The sequence below is a fragment of the Micromys minutus genome, assembly GCF_963924665.1.
Source record: "Micromys minutus genome assembly, chromosome: 13".
Lineage (NCBI taxonomy): Eukaryota > Metazoa > Chordata > Mammalia > Rodentia > Muridae > Micromys > Micromys minutus.
In genome coordinates, this window is record NC_137982.1 from 58,471,548 (window position 1) to 58,490,334 (window position 18,787).

The following is an 18,787-nucleotide window of genomic DNA, read 5'->3' on the forward strand; positions in this document are numbered from 1 at the left end:
TAACACCAAAACTCTCCAAACTATTCCACAAGGTAATTTTCCTTTTAAAATCTTACTTCTACACTATTCAGAAGAGAGTTTTTAAAGTATTGTATATAGAAACTTCACATGTAACAAAGCTAAACATATTGTATTTGTAAAAGAAAATGTTCTTAACAGAGTAAAAGTGGTGTGTATTCTAGACAAAATGTATATAACATATAACTGAATGAGACTAATAATTTCAGTTATTATCAAAGTGTAATCAACTTGTCTCATATTAATATGTATGTATAAAAATATAGTATCTGCTTAAATTATGTTGTTTGACCTTGAAGTTTTAAGTACATGATTCTGCTGACTGTCCCTTTCACATCTTTATTTCTAAGGCTATAAATGAGGGGGTTAAGCATTGGGATCATGACAGTGAAAAGCACAGTTGCCACTTTGACCACAAGCCATGAGTTTTTGGAATTGGGTACACAGTAGAGAAGGAGAATGATCCCATGGAAGATGCTGATGGCCATCAGGTGGGAGGAGCAAGTAGAGAAAGCTTTTTGGAATCCTCCTTTGGATGGCATCTTAATGATTGTGACAACTATGAAGACATAGGAGGCCAGGATGATGAAGAGACTGCAAGTCTCATTGAATATAGAAATGATTAAACATACCACTTGGCTGAAGGTAGGGTCAGAACAAGACAAAGACAAAATGGCTGAGTACTCACAGCCAAAGTGGTTGATTATGTTAGGTCCACAGTAGGATAGTTGCAAAAGAGAGTATGTAATAGTTGAGGAACAGAGTATACCCCAAATATATGTTCCAGCTACAAGGAAAGAACACAACTTAGGAGACATTGAAACTGTGTAGAGTAAGGGCTTACACACAGCCACAAACCTGTCATAGGCCATCACTGCTAACATGAACATTTCTGTAATAACGAATGCACAAATAAAAAAGAATTGTGTCATGCATCCTTTGAAAGAGATTGTCCTGTCTTCCACAATCAAGATTTCTAGCAGTTTAGGTGTAAATACACTGGAATAACAGATATCCAAAAATGAAAGATGGCTCAGAAAAAAATACATGGGTGTGTGGAGCTTGGTATTGATCTTTCTGACCACAATTATGCCCATATTACCTAATAGAGTAATTGTGTAGATCATAAAAAACAGGAAAAATAGAGGTGCATGTAGATGTGGATATTCTGAAAAACCTAACAGGATAAACCTGGTCACAGAACTGTCATTTCCAAAATCAATCACCATGACTTTTTATTTTAACAAAGTAGAATGAAAGTGACCATAATTTAAAGCAGGAAAGTGGGAGAATGTGATTTTGTAGATTTTCATTATAGGCCTATTGAAAACAAGAGGTTGTCCATTATCATTCATTAAAATTCTACTTCAATTGGAATCTTGCTTGCATCAAGTTCTGATTGGTATTATTTTCATTGATTTTGATTTTCAGTCATGTAGTTTTTTTTTTTTTCAATCTAAAATTTAAACAGTAGCACTGGATAAAATTTTAATTACAAATTATATATATATAAACATAATTGAACATAATAATAAACAAATTTATGACTAAAAATCACACATTAAAAACAAAAACATTAAACATAATTGGTTTTAGTCATACAATCACATCAGAAGAGTGTTGTGGATATATTACCTTTATCACATATATTAAAATCTAATGGCAAATTTACTAGAATTGACCCATCATAAAAGGTATCACATATGCCAGTGCTATTTTGTTTTTAAATATTTTATAATTTTAAGTGTCCTTTGAAGAGAACTGATAGTATTGACATTGAATTCAGATTTTCACCTTCTTACAGTCTGTAAAGCATAAGAATTTTGACAGCCAAATGATTTATTGAAGATGGAATTAAAGACATTTTAAAAGATTCACCTCGGGACAAAAGACAGGTATCAAGTGGAAAGATGGGGTTGCCATCACATAGTCAAAAATTTTGATCTAGATTATTTGCAGTCTAAAAAAACTGCATGGGAAAAAAAAAATGGAGAAGAGCCGGAGAAAAGGAAGACCAGTAACCAGCCCAAATTAGGTCAATTTTAAGAAGAGGTTTCAAGTTCTAACACTGATACTGATGCTATGGTGTGCTTACAATCAGTAGCCTAGTATGGCTTCCCTCTGAGAGACCCAACTTGAAACTCACTGAGACAAATACAGATAATTACACTCTATTAATAAACTGATGTCAGGGACCACTGTGATTGAATTAGGGAAAGGCTGGAAGAAGTTGTGAAGGAGGATGAGCCCATAGAAAGACAAGCAGTCTCAACTAACCTGGACCTCCAGTTCTCTCAAACACAGAGCCACCAACCAGGTAGCATACCCTTGCAGGTAGGAGGTCCCCAACACATATATAGCAGAGGACTGCCTAGTCTGGCCTCAGTCTCACCTTACTCTTGAGGCCCCAGTGAGTGAGGAAGCCTGGCAGGTTGTAGTGGAGTGGGGGAAGGTAGGAGCATCCTCTTGGAGATGTGGAAGAGGGGATGGTATGATGAACTGTTGAAGGGCAGACCTGGATAACAACTGAATTGTAAAGAAAGATTAAAGATAATTTTATAAAGTAAAGATACACAATGGCTTTCTTTAACTTCTATGACCCTCTGTACTGCATAAGTCATTGCAAGGAAAGAATAACCATTACTTACTAAGAATTAAAATGAGAAAAGCCTGGGAATGAAAATATATGCCTTCATATTAAAAAATAATTCTTTTCATGTAGAGAAAAAGAATTAAAACATATAAATGATTTGTTAATAAGGAATTTCATTTCAGTTATTCATGAGGACTCTAAGTATTAAATAATTTATATGACTATACCTGAGGAGTTGTTCATGGATTGTAGGCAGAAATTATATAAATATGATTATTATGAAAGGTAGTGAAAACTCAACGTTTCCTTTTAACTACCTCATGTTATAGCTTACATGAAGTATAAATTTTTTTCTTTGAAAGTCAATAATATCAGTTTAAATTGTTTTTACCTTGCTGTGAAAAATAATTTCTAGTATGATCATGTCATAATATCATAAACCTTGAGTGATCCTCTCAACTTAAACCCAAATTCTTTCTAACAGTTAAAGAATGAAATAATTTCTCCATTCGAATCTTCAGGGACAAGATTTATGTAACTGAACATTACATCTTACACACAGAAAGGGCAGGGGGGCTTTTAATAGTCACAGTAATATTGACTGAAATGATAAGCCAAGGCAACTCTATGATTTAATATATACTGCAAATTTCTAGTTATCAATGCAGGAGGGACATTCCTAAAGCAAACCAAGAGATGGAACAAGTTAAATAACTTAAAGTAAACCCAAACATTGATAGTGATTTATACCAAATTACAAGGAACAGGAATGGAATAAAGTCTATCTTGTCAAAAACTGATACTAGGAAAATGATATGTCCATATGCTCAATAATAGAATTAGGACTCTGTTTTATCAACTAATAAATTAATCTAATCAGAATAAATAACTAAATATAGCTACAGATAAAATAAAATTTTACATACAGCTTCATCATTAAATATATATCTCAGGACATTGTAATGGATAAGTAGTCTCAATCCTTCAAAAGCACAAAGATAAAACAAAAATATACTAAAATAGAAGCTTTACAACAAGAAAAAATAAAAATAGTTTGAAAGAACAAATTACAGAATAAGAGAAAATACTGTATAGAATATAAATTAGTCTATAATACATAAATAACTTTTTAAAAAAATCACAAAATAACCATGGAATATAGAGGAAGAGAGGGACTTGGGAAGGAGAGAGGAGTGGGGAGGAAAGGGGGAGCAGGAGCAGATGTGGGAGGAAACATAGAAAAGTACAGAGGGTAAATAAATTGAACAGAGGTGTGTAGCAGTCTGGGATGAGGAACCAGAGGTAAGCACTAGATAGTCCCAGATTCAGGCAAGAAAGAGGTCCCCAAGACCCAATAGGGATGACATTAGCCAAAGTACAAACCAAAGAGAAGAAACTGTAGAAATCATATCTAGTGTTTAGGCATGGCCCCCTTTTGAGAGATGGGGCCACACACCCATCTCAAAAATATTAACCCCAAAATGTTTCTGCCTAAAGCTAACAAAAGGCCAGAGTATGGAGCAGAGTCTGAAGGAAAAGTCATCCAAGGACTGTCCCACCTAGGGCACCATCCTATCTGCAGACACCAAACCAAGATAGGATTGTTGATCCCAAGAAGCACTTGTTGATTGGAGCCTAATGTAGCTGAGCCCCAGGAGGCTCTTCTAGAGCCTGACCAGCACAGATTCAGATACTTGCAGCTTACCATCTGACTGAGCACTGGATTAGGGGAAGGACTATAGGAGCTGAAGAAGTTTTCAACTCTACTTTAAGAACACAATATCAACCAGATGCCTCAGAGCTCCCAGGTTCTGTTATTAAACCTCTAAAAAATTAAGTACTGACAAAAATATATTCATATAATGTTATTCCAAAATGCCTTTAAAAATCTGTACATGTATCCCTCTTTTTTGTAAATAAAGTTGTAAGAGAAAAAAAATAAAACAAACCAGAGTACACATGGAACAACCCATACATCCAGGTACATATGTAGCAGATTGCCAAATCTGGCATCATTGGGAAGGGAGGTGCTTGGTCCTGTGAAAGCTCAATGCCCCAGTGTAAGGGGATGCTAGGGCAGTTAGGCAAAAGTGGGATGGTGGATAAGGAGCACCCTCATAGAAGCAGGGGTAAGGGGAATGGGATAGGGAGTTTGCAGAGGGAAAAACAAGAATGGGGTGATAACATTTGAAATGTAAATAAATAAAATAACCAGTAAATAAACAAGCAGAAAAACCTAAAGCAAGATTTAAAAATAAATCACATGCATCAAAAATTTTCCTGAGGGCAGAAGAAAATATTCTAACATCACTAAGGAACTTTTAATATAAACCAAAATAATTCACAATGGTAGTGATGTTAGTAGGAACAGAAACTGAGGAAAATGATGTGCCAAGATAACAAATTCCACTGAGAGAAGACTGACAGTTTCTTGTGTGCAGGTGCACAGTCAGGTGACCATGAATAAAAATAACATGTAGTTCTCTTTTTCAAAATTAAAGTGATGTATTTACAGTAGGTGGCTTTTTTTGGGAGTGTGATGATCTATTTATTACTTTAATGGTATACAATATATGGAAGTTTTGACTTATAACTTGGTACTGTATCACTCTGTGTAGTTTTATGAATAAGTCCAACAATAAGCAAAATAAAAAGCAACAAAATCACATATATGTATATATGCATGTGATGTATGTATGCACATATTTATATGTATGTATATAAGTTTACAAACTGAAAAGAATACATTAGTAGTATATAAATAGTAGACACAGTTATTTCTAAAAAATATCCTAAAATGTTTATGCTTAGATGATGGCCTTTTGGGGCATATGGGTTAAGGAACTGAGGAGAAGCTTTGAGTAAAACAGTAAGATAATATCAGAGCTCATAATGGTTTAGTATCAAAATACATACCTTTAGTCAAATAAGCAGGTATTACTCTTTCTCATTTCATATCAGATTTTCCTTCCAAAATTATTATGACAGCAAACATGTAAAATACTAAACAAAAGTTATATCCTAAATGTAAGATATTCAACAAAGACAAATTTTTTATTATAAATTTTAACTTATATCCTTGCTATTCTTTATAAGTAGTGTGCATAATACTGCTCAAAATTAAAATGGTCCAATATGCCAAGCAAAGCATTTCTTTGAAAACAATTATAAACAAAACAATTCAAAAAGTACAGTTTTTTGTCAAATTATTCTAGCTTGAGCCTCATAAAGTTGCTCTTGAGCTTTGAAATTACGCTTTATGCACATTTTATGTACTAACATCTAACTGTGCAACATTAGGGAATCAGACCCTGGAGAATCCTAACAGACTGTACTCATGAAGTGAAACAAACATAATTAGAGAGAACTCCCTTATCTCTTATTAAGAACACAGTAACTTCCAAATCATTACTACAGTAATGTCCATGCCTGAAAAAGCCACTAAACATTTTCGTCTGTGTTTTTTATTTATTAAGTTTTATTCTGGCTTGTTAGTTTGCTTTTATGTTTGTGCATTTGCCTGCTTGTTTTCTAAAATGAGAGAGAAAGAAAAGGTTTAGAGGTGAGTGGATGAGGATCTGGGGAAGTTCTCATAAGCACGGGGGAAGAAAAATCATATCAAGGTTGGGATTGAGGAGACTCCCAGGAGTAACACAGGTGAACTTAGCTGAGAGGACTAACACTAGAGACATGGAACCTGAAGAGGCCACTTCCTGTAGGCAGACATAACCCCCAGTGAAGAGATAAAAACACCATCTAACCCACAAAACATTTGACCCAAAATTAGGCCTGTCTAAAAGAAATGCACAGACAAATAATTTGGAGCAGAGAATGAGGGACTACCCAACTTGTGGCACATCACATGGGGAAGCACCAATCCCTGACACCATTAATAATACTCTGTTATGCTTACAATTAGGAGCCTAGCATAACTCTCCTCCATTTCTTCATGGAGTTAGAAAAAACAATTTTCAAATTCATTTTGAATAAACAAAAAACAAACAAATGAACAAACAAAACCCCAAAAAACAGGATAGAGAAAACTGTTTTCAATAATAAAAAAAAAATTCTAGGGGAATCACCATGCCTGACCTCAAGTTGTATTACAGATCAATTGTAATAAAAACTGCATGGTATTGGTATAGTGACAGGAAAGTAGATTAATAGAATAGAATTGAAGATTCAAAAATGAAACCACACATTTTTTTTGGTCACTTGATCTTTGAGAACAAAACTAAAACCATTCAATGCAAAAAAAGACAGCATTTTTAATGAAGGCTGCTGCTTCATCTAGAGTTCAGCATGTACAAGAATGTAAATCAACCCATTGTCATCTCCTTTTAAAAGCTCACAACCAAATGGATCAAGGATCTCTACATAAAACCTGGTCCAACTGTCTTTACCTTTGGAGTAGTGAAATTAAAGGTCTGTATCAAAAGTATCTGACCACTAAATTATTAATAACTGATTGTCTCAATAAATAACATAGCTAGCTGTACATTTCATATATAATATATATGATTTAACTTCATTTTGTAGATTCATGGAATTCTTGCCGGAAATCAGCTGGAAAGTGGCAGGACACAGTTCATTTTTAATTCACTTTCCATCCTGATCTCTGCAACCCCTCCACTTTTCCCACTTTTACAGTTCTCCCCGCCCCCCAACCTTCCATCTCTTCTTTTTAAAGAGAATGACCACCTCCCGTTTTTTTTTTTTTTTTCACACCTGAGCCCTGAAATCTCTGCAGGGCTAGATTCTTCTTTTCCCACTGAAACCAGGCAAGACATCTAAGTTAGGAAAACAGGTCTTTTATCATTCCAGATGAAATTGCACATTGTTCTTTCTAACACTGTGAAGAATTGGGTTGGAATTTTGATGGGGATTGCATTGAATCTGTAGATTGCTTTTGGTAAGAGGCTTTACAATGTTGATCCTTCCAATTCATAAGCATGTGAGATCTTTTCATTTCTGGGATCTTCCTCGATTACCTTCTTTAGAGGTTTGAAGTTCTTGTCATACAGGTCCTTCACTTGCTTAGTTAGAGTCACACCAAGGTATTTCATATTTTTTGTGACTATTGTGAAGGGTATCTTTTCCCTAATTTTTTCTCCACGTGTTTGTCCTTTGAATATAGGAAGACTACTGATTTATTTGAGTTAATTTTATATACAGCCACTTTGCTGAACTAGTTTATCAGCTGTAGAAGTTCTCTGGTGGAATTTTTGGAGTCACTTAAGTGCACTATCATGCCATCTGCAAATAGTGATGATTTTACTTCTTCCCTTCCAATTTGTATTCCTTTGATTTCCTTTTGCTGTCTAATTGCTCCAGCCAGGCCTTCCAGTACTATGTTGAATAGGTAGGGGGAGAGTGGGCAACATTGTCGAGTCCCTGATTTTAGTGGAATTGCTTCAAGTTTCCAGACAAGCAACTTTTTTTAATTGGTTAATATATTTATTTATATTCAAATGTTATTCCCTTCCTAATTTTTTCTCCCTAAATCCCCTATCTTCTCCCACTCCTCCTGCATCCTCCTCCCCTAATCACCCACCAATTCCTGCCTCAGTGTCTGAGCATTCAGGACAGAAGGGCTTCTCTCCCAGTGATGCCATATAAGGCAATCTGCTGTTACATATCCAGTTGGAGTCATGGGTGCCTCCATGTGTATTCTTTGGTTGGTGGTTTATTCCTTGGGAGCTTTGAGGAGTCTGGTTGGTTGGAATTGTTCATTCTATGGTGTTGCAGACCCCTTAATTTCCTAAAGACGAACAACAACATTAGGGATAGCCCCTAATCTAGTTGTTCAACACTGCATGAAGACCAAGTTACACATCTACATATGTTCAGGGGGGGGGGGCTGAGAGAAGCCAAGGTTCCAGGTTAGTTGGCTGTGTTGATCTTCTTGTGGAGTTTCTATCTTCATTGTGGGCCTTCAATCTTGTCCCAGAACACCTTTAATACCTGCACTTAGAAGCAGAGGCAACCACATATCTAAACGTTCAAAGCCACTTTAGTCTACAAGGCAGGTTCGGGGATAGCCAAGGCTACATAGAGAGAAATTGTGCTAACCAAAACAAAACAGATACTGGCAATACTCCCCTATTATTCTGCTCAGAAATTAAATGTATATGTTCCTAGAGTTCTTCTATTTTAATGACAATAAAGAATAGCTAAATGATATTTTTGAAAAAAAAATCAAAAATATAATGAAAATCTCTTACAAAATGTCAGTTATGTGAGAAGTTCAACATCCTTGTACATTTTCAGAAATGATATTATATATATATATATATATATATATATATATATATATATATATATTATTGAGGAGGTTAAAACTAAATTGATGTTAATTCTTGATAATATGATTGCAGTAGCAGCTCTAAGAGAAGAGACATGAGGATAAAATACACTTTAATGATGTAAATCATATCACTGAATAAATAGGAAATTAAAAGAAATGAATAATATTTATCACGTTTGTTCCATCAATGAAGTAGATTCACATATGATTAACTTCTTAGTAGTAGACACAGGGAGAGAACAAACAATCCAAGATATAAATTACTAATATGATTTTGAATCACAAAAATTAATTTATAAACTACTGAAAGAAAGTGAAAAAAATTGATATTATTTTTTGCATCAACATTTAAATACAGTAGATTACTACTTAAAATTGGTGAGAAATAGAGTTTGGCATCGTTGGCTTTCTTAATCTTAATGAAATGATATTTTCATAATACAGAATACAATAGAAAATTAAATCAAAAGTAAAAGTTACACAACATAGCACAGAGACACTTTGTGAGTTATGACCACAGGAGTTTGGATTCTGTACAGATAACTATCATCTACATGTAAAGAATTCTTATAAGACCCACTGCATATTAAAAATAATAAAATTAGTGAGTTTTACTTTTAAACTTCTTAATCCTATAATCCATGATGTCTACAAAAGAAGTTTCTAAATATCCCTATGCTGAAATTGATTACATTTAGTTGATCAAATCCCACTATATTTATATAAAATAGAGAACATGTAAGTCCATGTGAACACACAAACAAACACAACACAATATTCATAATCATGTCATGTGGGAATGCAGTTTTGAGCTGATAAGTCTCCTGACTGTGTCCTTCACATCTTTATTTCTCAAGCTATAGATAAGGGGGTTCAGCATGGGGATCATGACTGTATAAAGAGCAGTGGCAACTTTGACAAAGAGCCGTGAGCTGTTTGAGTTGGGAACACAATATAGGAGGAGTATAATCCCATGGAAGATTGTTATGGCAGTCAGGTGGGAGGTACACGTGGAGAAGGCTTTTCGTAGGCCTCCTTTTGAAGGCATCTTTATAATAGTGAAAACTATGAACACATATGAGGCGAGAGTGATCAGTACACTAGAAGATTCACTAACTATAGAAATGACTAAGCATGTCATCTGGCTAAAGGAGGAGTCAGAGCAAGATACGGAGATGACAGCAGAGTACTCGCAGCCAAAGTGATTGATGATGCCATATTCACAATAAGATAGTTGCAAAAGAGTATATATGAGTATCACAGCACACAATCCACCAATCATGTATGTTCCAGATACTAGCAGAGCACAGAACTGAATAGGCATCACAACTGTATAGAGTAGGGGATTACAAACAGCCACAAACCTGTCATAGGCCATCACTGCTAACATGAACATTTCTGTAATCACAAATGTACAAATAAAGAAAAATTGTATCATGCATCCTTTGAAAGAAATAGTCCTATCTTCCATGATCAAGATCTGCAAAAGTTTGGGTGTAAATACACTAGAATAACATATATCTAAAAATGAAAGATGGCTAAGGAAAAAATACATGGGTGTGTGAAGTTTGGGATTGATCTTTATAACCACAAGTATGCCCAGGTTCCCCATCAATGTCACTGAGTAGATGGTCAAAAAGAGGAGGAAGAGGGGTACCTGGAGCTGCGGATATTCTGAGAAACCAACCAAGATGAATGTGGTTGCAGAACTCTGGTTCATCACTTCATACACCATAACTTTTCAGATTATAAAAGATGAAGTAGAAAAAATAAACTAAACTAAATGCAACCTGAGAGAGCAGAGCAGTAGAAGCTCATGTGAGGCTCACCACAAATCATGAAGTCAGATGTGAACGTTTTCCATTTGTGAATGTTCTGCCTTGTTTTTGGTTCTTAATTTGGCCAGTCAGTGATTAGCATTTTAGGACAATTCCTTTGTTCTTGACTATTGCTTTTATTTCATCTGTAATCAAAATGTAGTACTCATTAGTATTATTCTATGTCAACTATGTGAATATGTAAATAGCATATTCATTTATTTGATGCTGCAGTATATCACATTAAATCTTATTATTGTCATCAGAAATATATTGCAAAGCTATGTAAGCACTGAGAATATTACAGTGGCCCTTAGTTCAAGTTAGAGAAGGTCTGCGAAAACTAAATACCTAATCTATGGTGCTTACAAATGAAAATTATCTGACACTGAGTGAAAGATTATTGGAAGAATCTTCAAATTTTCACATTTCTTTCCCTTAGCAAATTATTTATTTATTTTGTTCTTATATTTAAAGAGGACATTACTGACTATTTGTTGGTAATTAGAAACAAAAACAAATAGTTTAGCACTAAAAATCTTTAATCAAAATATGTACTGTTTATTTGAAATGATTGTACATACTTTATTCATGTGACTAACTGAAGAGCATGACATGAGAGAAAGTGTTTCATATGCAAGGTTAAATAATGTGACTGTTTCATATATCCCTCAGAGATATTAGATAGTAATAACAATTGCTTCTGTTGGATATGTAGAGAACTGACACATCTTTTGTTCTTGACACTAAAAATTGATAATTTATCTTGGTTCCAGCCACTATTATTTTCTAGGATAGACCATCATTGATAAAATAATACTGCCAATGGCACTGGAGTTTATTGAACCTCTGTGAACTTCTTTCAGTCAGTCATTCGGCTGATGAGAAAATCTTATTTATGAGCTTAGATTACTTCTACTGTCTTGAAACTACAAAATGTGAAAAACCACTGATAATAATCTGTTAACATTATAGATAATTTTGATAAAAGTATTATATAAATGAAGGTCCTTCAATAGTCATTGCAAAGACTAATATATGCTAATTAAATGAGTTAGGTAAATTTTCAGATCTCAAAAACAGAAATAAATAAATAATAAAGACAAAGATGACTTAAAAATATTCCTAATGATTTACATTTCTTACATTTTCTATTTCTCAATATTCATATTCTTCATACCTAAACAACATTCTTAATGTTGTGACTATAGAATCCCAAACACTGACTATAATTAATTTTATTTTAAATATATACTATAGAATATTGAATTTCTTTTTATTATTGATATATTTGTTTTTACGAGTATTATATTTTATTTTGAAAGTTGTTGAATAATTCTAGTATATTTTCATATATATTTACAAGTATTTCTAGCCTCAAGGCCTAATCTTTCTCTTAAATAGAAAAATTGCTTCATACTTATTTTTGTATCTTTGTTTTCTTTTCCACAACCTAATCTTCTCTGTCTCTCTTTTATTTTTTTGCTTTTTACTAGTTTTCTCACACTAGATAATTTGCTTCTCAGAACACATAAAAAGCTTTGCATCAGATCAGCATCTTGAATTAGCATACGATCATTATGAGTCTGAAGGCTGAATATCTGTAGTTCTGAATTTATGATTGTGATGCAGAAAATTCATAAATTTGAGGCAATTTTATGAAAATACTGAGAATATCTCAGTATAAAAGGAAAACATAATTAATTTTATTATTTGGTATATGTAAATAAATTGCTATTGTTTATATACTTCATTTTCATTATCTATTGATGATCACATAGGTGTATCCCATTTCTAAGGAAATATTAAAGTAACTAAAGTATGTTTAGACCATCATAAACTGTACTCAGTGTTGAAAAGAAATTGTACACATTATAAAACTATTTAAAAATATAGGAACATTCAGAACAGCTGTAGCTGTCCATGCTCTAAGTGAATGTGTGAGTCATGTCAGTTTCTAGTGCTGAGAATAATACACAGCATTATAAAAACAAGAAAAATGTAATCTACACTTCTAAAACAATCATTGTTAAAATCATAGTATAATGGTAAGGTTCTATACAGTAACTGAAGTGTTCATTGAAGGAGATTGGAGAAGATAACAAAGAACCTTGGCAGATTGTAGCAGGAAATAGACCATGCTGATTTGGTAGCATTTAAAAGTGAAACATAAAAGCCTTGTAACACTATATCTTGTCTCCTGTTAGGCCCGAAAGTAATTATTAATCCTAGTTTTGCTTAATTGTAATGACATTAATGTCCCTAAACTTAATATAATTTGATAAAATTCACAAATTATTACTACTTTGCACACACTACAATTACTCACACAAGACAAAAAATATCAATTATTTTGTTCATTTTTTTAAGTATGCTCATTGCTTTAAAAACAAAACAGAACAAAAATGAAATCAAGGTCCTATGATATAGATATAAATAGCCTCGAATTCATTAGACCAAATTAGCTTTAAATGTAAAACAAGGGCTCAGATAAAAGATATGAACAAATAATGTAAAAAGAGGTCATGATTTTGAAAAAAAATCACATGGAGTAGTTTCAGAGAATGTTTGAAGAAAGGAAAGAAAACTAAAGTAAAATAAATGCAATGAATAACATTCAAAAGGCCCACATCAACACTTGGAGGTATTTTAATTTCATATTATCTGCAAAAAATATTGTTTAATGGTTTATATTTTAATTTCTATACAAGCTTTATACATATATCTTCAAAAAAATCTGTTATGTCTGTATCAATTCGAGCATTTTTACTTCTGCTCCATTATTCTTTGCAAGTATTATATTCAATTTTATATAACCTACTTCATTTATTGTATTATTTTTATTGGACATGTTTTCTGTCTTTTATACTCTGAATCTGAATTCACTAAAGTCATCAGGATGAACTTTTCAATAACTACTGGTTTAATTTTTTTTGCAGAGTAACTTATTAGTAACAAAACAGTTTTAAATTCAGTACAGTGTAAAGGAACAATAAACTTCAAATTTAACAGCCAAATATATATCACTAAACAGAACAGGAATATATTACTATTTTCAGCTCCCTTTGGTTTACCCTTTCCTCCTTTCTGTGTGGATCCAGTGTATGTCCACAGATTGTAAACACAGACAACTTTAAAGCAACTTACCAAAAATTATATTTCCTGGTATCCAAATTTTATAAAGTTGTTAATATAATTAATGAACCACATGTACAGTTTAACTCAAATTTAAAGTACTTTTATAATCTCTACTAGAGTAGTAATCAATCAGTAAAATCTAATTCAATAGAGTACACAAATAATAATGTCTTAGCAACTTGAAACTATTTATAAAGAACAAATAAGAGTCATGCAAATGACTAAAATCTGAAAATTTATTTCATGTTATTGTGCATTGTTTAATATATAACTGATAGACACTAGGGATGTAAACCCTGAGGAATTCAAACTGCTTGTTGTCACAAAACATGCAGAAATAATTAAAGGAAATCCTCACTCTGATACTGAAAATATAATTTTCTCTTAACAATCATTATTAAGTTCTCTTATGACCAGATAGATGTTAAACCCAATAGATAATATATATTAAAGTCAATGAAACATCAATAAATATATAATATTTATTCTAATATATCAACATAATTAAATTTATATGGTCTTACATTTCATGAAAGCTGATACATATGGAGAAGTAGATGTGATGTATATAAGAACAGGAAACTTCATCAAAAGGTATATTGACTAGGAATTTTATACTAAATATGTATTCAACTAGAGCTTCACTGGTCTGGAAATTATTGTAAAATTCATTCTATATATCCATATATGCTTATCAGACCAAAAATAATGTACAATGTTTATGTTTTAAGTATTTATGTTATCTTCCATGGTGACATGATGATTAAAAGTTGCTAGACAGGCTCCAATAAGGAAAATAGACTAACACCAAAGACTTCATTTCTCTCTCCCTTGCTCTAAATCTAATAGCACACACAGTCTCAGCACAAACTTTGTAGCTTGAGTACCTAGAGTAGCCTTTTCTCACCTCATCTATGGCAGATTCTTTTCCCCTCCTAACTTTCCTCCCCCTAGCAGAAGCTTTGTCCTACACCCAAACTCCATCAGTCACTTCCTGCTAACATATAGGCTACTCCAGTTAGGGAAGTGGAGAATCGCCTTACCCTCACTAGAACAGGAAAGATTTGATGAGCAGAAGACCATCAGCACAAGAACTAACATCCACAGTTAATGATGAGAACTTCATAAACTGAGAATCTTGTGCATATTGAGGACATTGTCATTCAAAGTAGAAGCCCACAGAATTGGAAATAGTCTTGCCAATTACAGATTCAATAAAGGGCCGATACCAAAAATATGCAAGTAGCTCAAGAACAACAACAACAACAAAAAAAAAAAAACAAATAACCAAATTAAAATTGTGGCACATATAAAAATAGAGAATTCTGTTAACATGATCTTACATCTGTTAAATGTATAAGGTTAGCAAAACTATGATAACACATGCTGGCAAAGATATCAAGTAAGAATACTTACTTTTTTGCTTGTGGGATGCAAACTTGAACAGCTACTACAAAAAATTAGTGTGTTTGTTACTTAGAGGGATGGGTATCAATGATGAAAAGATACAGCTCTAGTATTCTTGGGCACACAAGAGTATATACACTATTGAGTATATGCCAAAGAAAGCATTCATCTTATAAGACCACATGTTCAGCAGTGCTTATTTCTACTATATTCATGTAGCCCACAATTTGAAATGACATAGATATCTCTCACAAGAAAAATGGATAAAGAAACTGTACATATATACAATTGGGTATTACTCATCAGTTTAAAAATAAATGACATCATAAAATATGAGAATGAATGGAATTAGAAAAAAACAGACCCATATATATGTGTGTGTGTGTGTGTGTGTGTGTATACATACACATATTCAATTATATGTGTATATTAGGAATTTAGTGTATGTGAACCAAGCTCCAATTTGTAAACCCAGAGACATTAGTATAGAGAAGGGAGTACATGGATGTATGGATTGCCCTTGGTGGAGAAGAAGAGTAGATTCAATGAGTACATTGTGGGTGAGAATGGGATTCAAATGAAAGGACCTGATAGAAAAAAGGGGAAAGGGAGTAGAAGGTAATGCAGGAAATGATAGCTATTCTTGAGGAATAATTCAGGGGTGGTATGGAAAATTACCTAAAATATATGAAATAGATCCTAATAAAATATGCAAAAAATATGAAAGTGTCACACTTGTCCACAAATAAAGCTTCCAACAGCAAGACTGAATTATTCCCAATTTGGTTAGCTAAAGGGGTCCTAAAGAAATGCTCAAACAATTTTCCAATATATAGGTTGTTTTCTTCCAAACCACAGCAAGATCATATTGCTGACAAGACTCACACAAATTACTGAGTATTGAGAAGTTGGAGTGGTACCTACAAAACCTTTATATCTTTATTTAGTTACTTTTGTTCTGGACAATTCAAGATACCATAGGAGAAACACAGACATAATCCATACAAAACCCCTTAATCTGTAGTAATGTCCTGACTATAAAATATTCAAGGGCAATTTTGACAGAAAGCTTGTGGGAGTAACTAATCAATGTTTCGTTTGACTTAAGGGCTACTCAGCCAGGTGGAACCATTACCCACCACTTTTTGTGTTACCAGGAACCAGAGACCTGAGGCCAAGTGTAAAACCAAATACGACATGTCATAAAAGTGAAAGTATTGATAAAAGAAACCTAGTAATATTTAAGCTACACTCATATGTCAGTTTCTTATTTATTCACAATCAAAAAAGCTCCATCAAATCCCTCACCTGAGAACACAGGTGACTGTGAAGAAGAGGAGGAAGGAAGGAATAAAAGTGAGAGAAATTTGATGACATCAGCCTGATACATCCTTCTAAATAACAACTAAAGCAAAGGCCAGAAAAACTTACAGAAACTGAAGCAGCAATCACAGATCTGTTCAGCTCCACACCAGGTTCTTCTGTACATATAGCTTTCAGTTTAGTGTTTTTGTGGGATCCAGAGATATGAATGGAAAGTGGTCTAATTCTTATGAATTCTTTGGATGTTTTCCTTCTATTTTCTTGCCTTGTCCATATTCCATAGGATAGGTTTTGTTATATCTTATTATAGTTATTTGTTGGTTTGCTGTTATAGCTTAGATACTTGTATTTTTAAATAAGGTAAAGAAATGGAGTGGATTTGGATGGGAAGAGTAGTAGAGAAAAACTGGGAAGAGTGGAGGAAGAGAAAGTGCAATCAGGAGAGAACAGAATCTATTGTCAATAAAAGAGTAAGACAACTATAGTAAATCCATATTGCTTAAGGAAAGATGTTTTAGTTTCAGAATAGAGATACATAAATGAGGTTGGGGCAAGATAGAAGTATCTTACTTTGAACATAACCTTTATATTGCTTGAAGCTGCTATTCAGCCTTCTGGAATATAAGCCTGCCTTGGTCATACTTCACTATGATGCTCATTAATTACAACACTAATTTAACAGGTATACCATGTACATTAATGAAGAAGTTATCAATGTTATGGGATAACCAACTAATTTCAGATTAGTCTTGAGATCTTGAGACAAACAAACATATCAACAAAAACCCAACAGCTGGGGAATCATAAATTCTGGAGAAATATGTTAGTATTACTATGCAAAATGGACATGCTGTTAAACAATCTTCTGTTCACATTTACTTGAGTAGATTTGTGCTGTTCTTAGTTGTGGTTGGAACAGCTCTGTTCATAGTTGGCAATAGTTTTTAAACAGAATGATCTCTTCAAATACATGAGAATAGAGGACTATTGATTACACAGCCCTGGACTGAGCCCCAACCAAGGCTTTGGAAGGAGCATAGAAGGAATGTATGACTCAGAAGGTGAGAAGAAATTTTATAAAATAATGCCGCTGATCATGCTTGCAGCTAACCATCTGACTGAACACAGGGAACCCAAAGAAGGTGCTAAAGAAAGAACTGAAGAAGCTGAAAGTGGTTGCAACCTCTTGGGAAAAACAACATTATCAACTAACCAAACCCTCTGAAACTCCCATGAAATAAAACACCAAACTTTGAGCACGCATTGTGAGACCTATTGATCCAGTTGCATATGAAGTTGAAGATACCAGTATTTGGCATCAATGTGAGAGGAGATGGAGAAATTATTACTTAACATATTCTGGAAGCAAAATTATTTTTTCCTTGATGTAGATACTCTAGATTTTCTCATGTTCTAAGAAATATACTTCCCCAAAAGTCTTTCAGAAAAGTCTTCTTAAAATCAATCAAATACCAAGAAAGAAGAGCTTGATCTCCCAATAATCCTTCTAGCCACCATTCCCTCGAACCTTCTCTCATTACAGTTCCACTGCTTCTCAGTTTTCATTTAGGTACACAAAGAATTCTCAACTGAGGAACACCAAATAACTGAGGAGCACCGAAAGAAATGTTCAACATCTTTAATCATCAGGAAAATGCAAATCAAAATACATAAATTCTACCTCACACCAGTCAGAAAGGCTAAGATAAAGTTCAGGTCACAGCAGATGCTGGTGAGGATGTGGAGAAAGAAGAACATTACTCCATTATTGCTGGGATTCCTAACATGTAAAACCACTTAGGAAATTAGTTTGGAAGGTCTTGTAAAAATTGGACATGGTACTACCTTACAACCCAGCTATATCTCTTCAGGGTATACACTCCAAAATTTTCCAACATATAACAAGGATTCATGGTATAATATGTTTACATCAGCCTTATTTATAATAGTCTGGCTCTTTCAAGTTAGGTTTCCTTTTTTTAATTGTAATTACATGTTTATCTCTATTGGTATAGCTACAATACCTAAACATATGCAGAGTAGGAAAAACAGCAAGAAATATATCAAAATGGATGTGACACACCCATATGACCTCAGTTCTACACATATAACTACAAGTAACTAAGAAATATAGAGAGAGGGGAAAAATCATCTTCCTACAGGAATACCATAGGAATTAGACAT

The 18,787-nt window shown here is 33.5% G+C and overlaps 2 protein-coding genes across 2 annotated transcripts; both read right to left on the bottom strand.

Annotated features, from left to right (window-relative positions):
• Positions 1-296: 296 nt before the first annotated feature.
• Positions 297-1,247, bottom strand: LOC308429248 (olfactory receptor 1165; the record flags this gene model as incomplete). Its single annotated transcript, XM_080927976.1, has 1 exon — positions 297-1,247. One exon carries the CDS (start codon positions 1,245-1,247, stop codon positions 297-299), a length of 951 nt encoding a protein of 316 aa, XP_080784102.1.
• Positions 1,248-9,702: 8,455 nt separating this feature from the next.
• Positions 9,703-10,653, bottom strand: LOC308428974 (olfactory receptor 1165-like; the record flags this gene model as incomplete). Its single annotated transcript, XM_080927614.1, has 1 exon — positions 9,703-10,653. The coding sequence occupies one exon, from the start codon at positions 10,651-10,653 to the stop codon at positions 9,703-9,705; it is 951 nt and encodes a 316-aa protein (XP_080783740.1).
• Between the last annotated feature and the right edge of the window lie 8,134 nt (positions 10,654-18,787).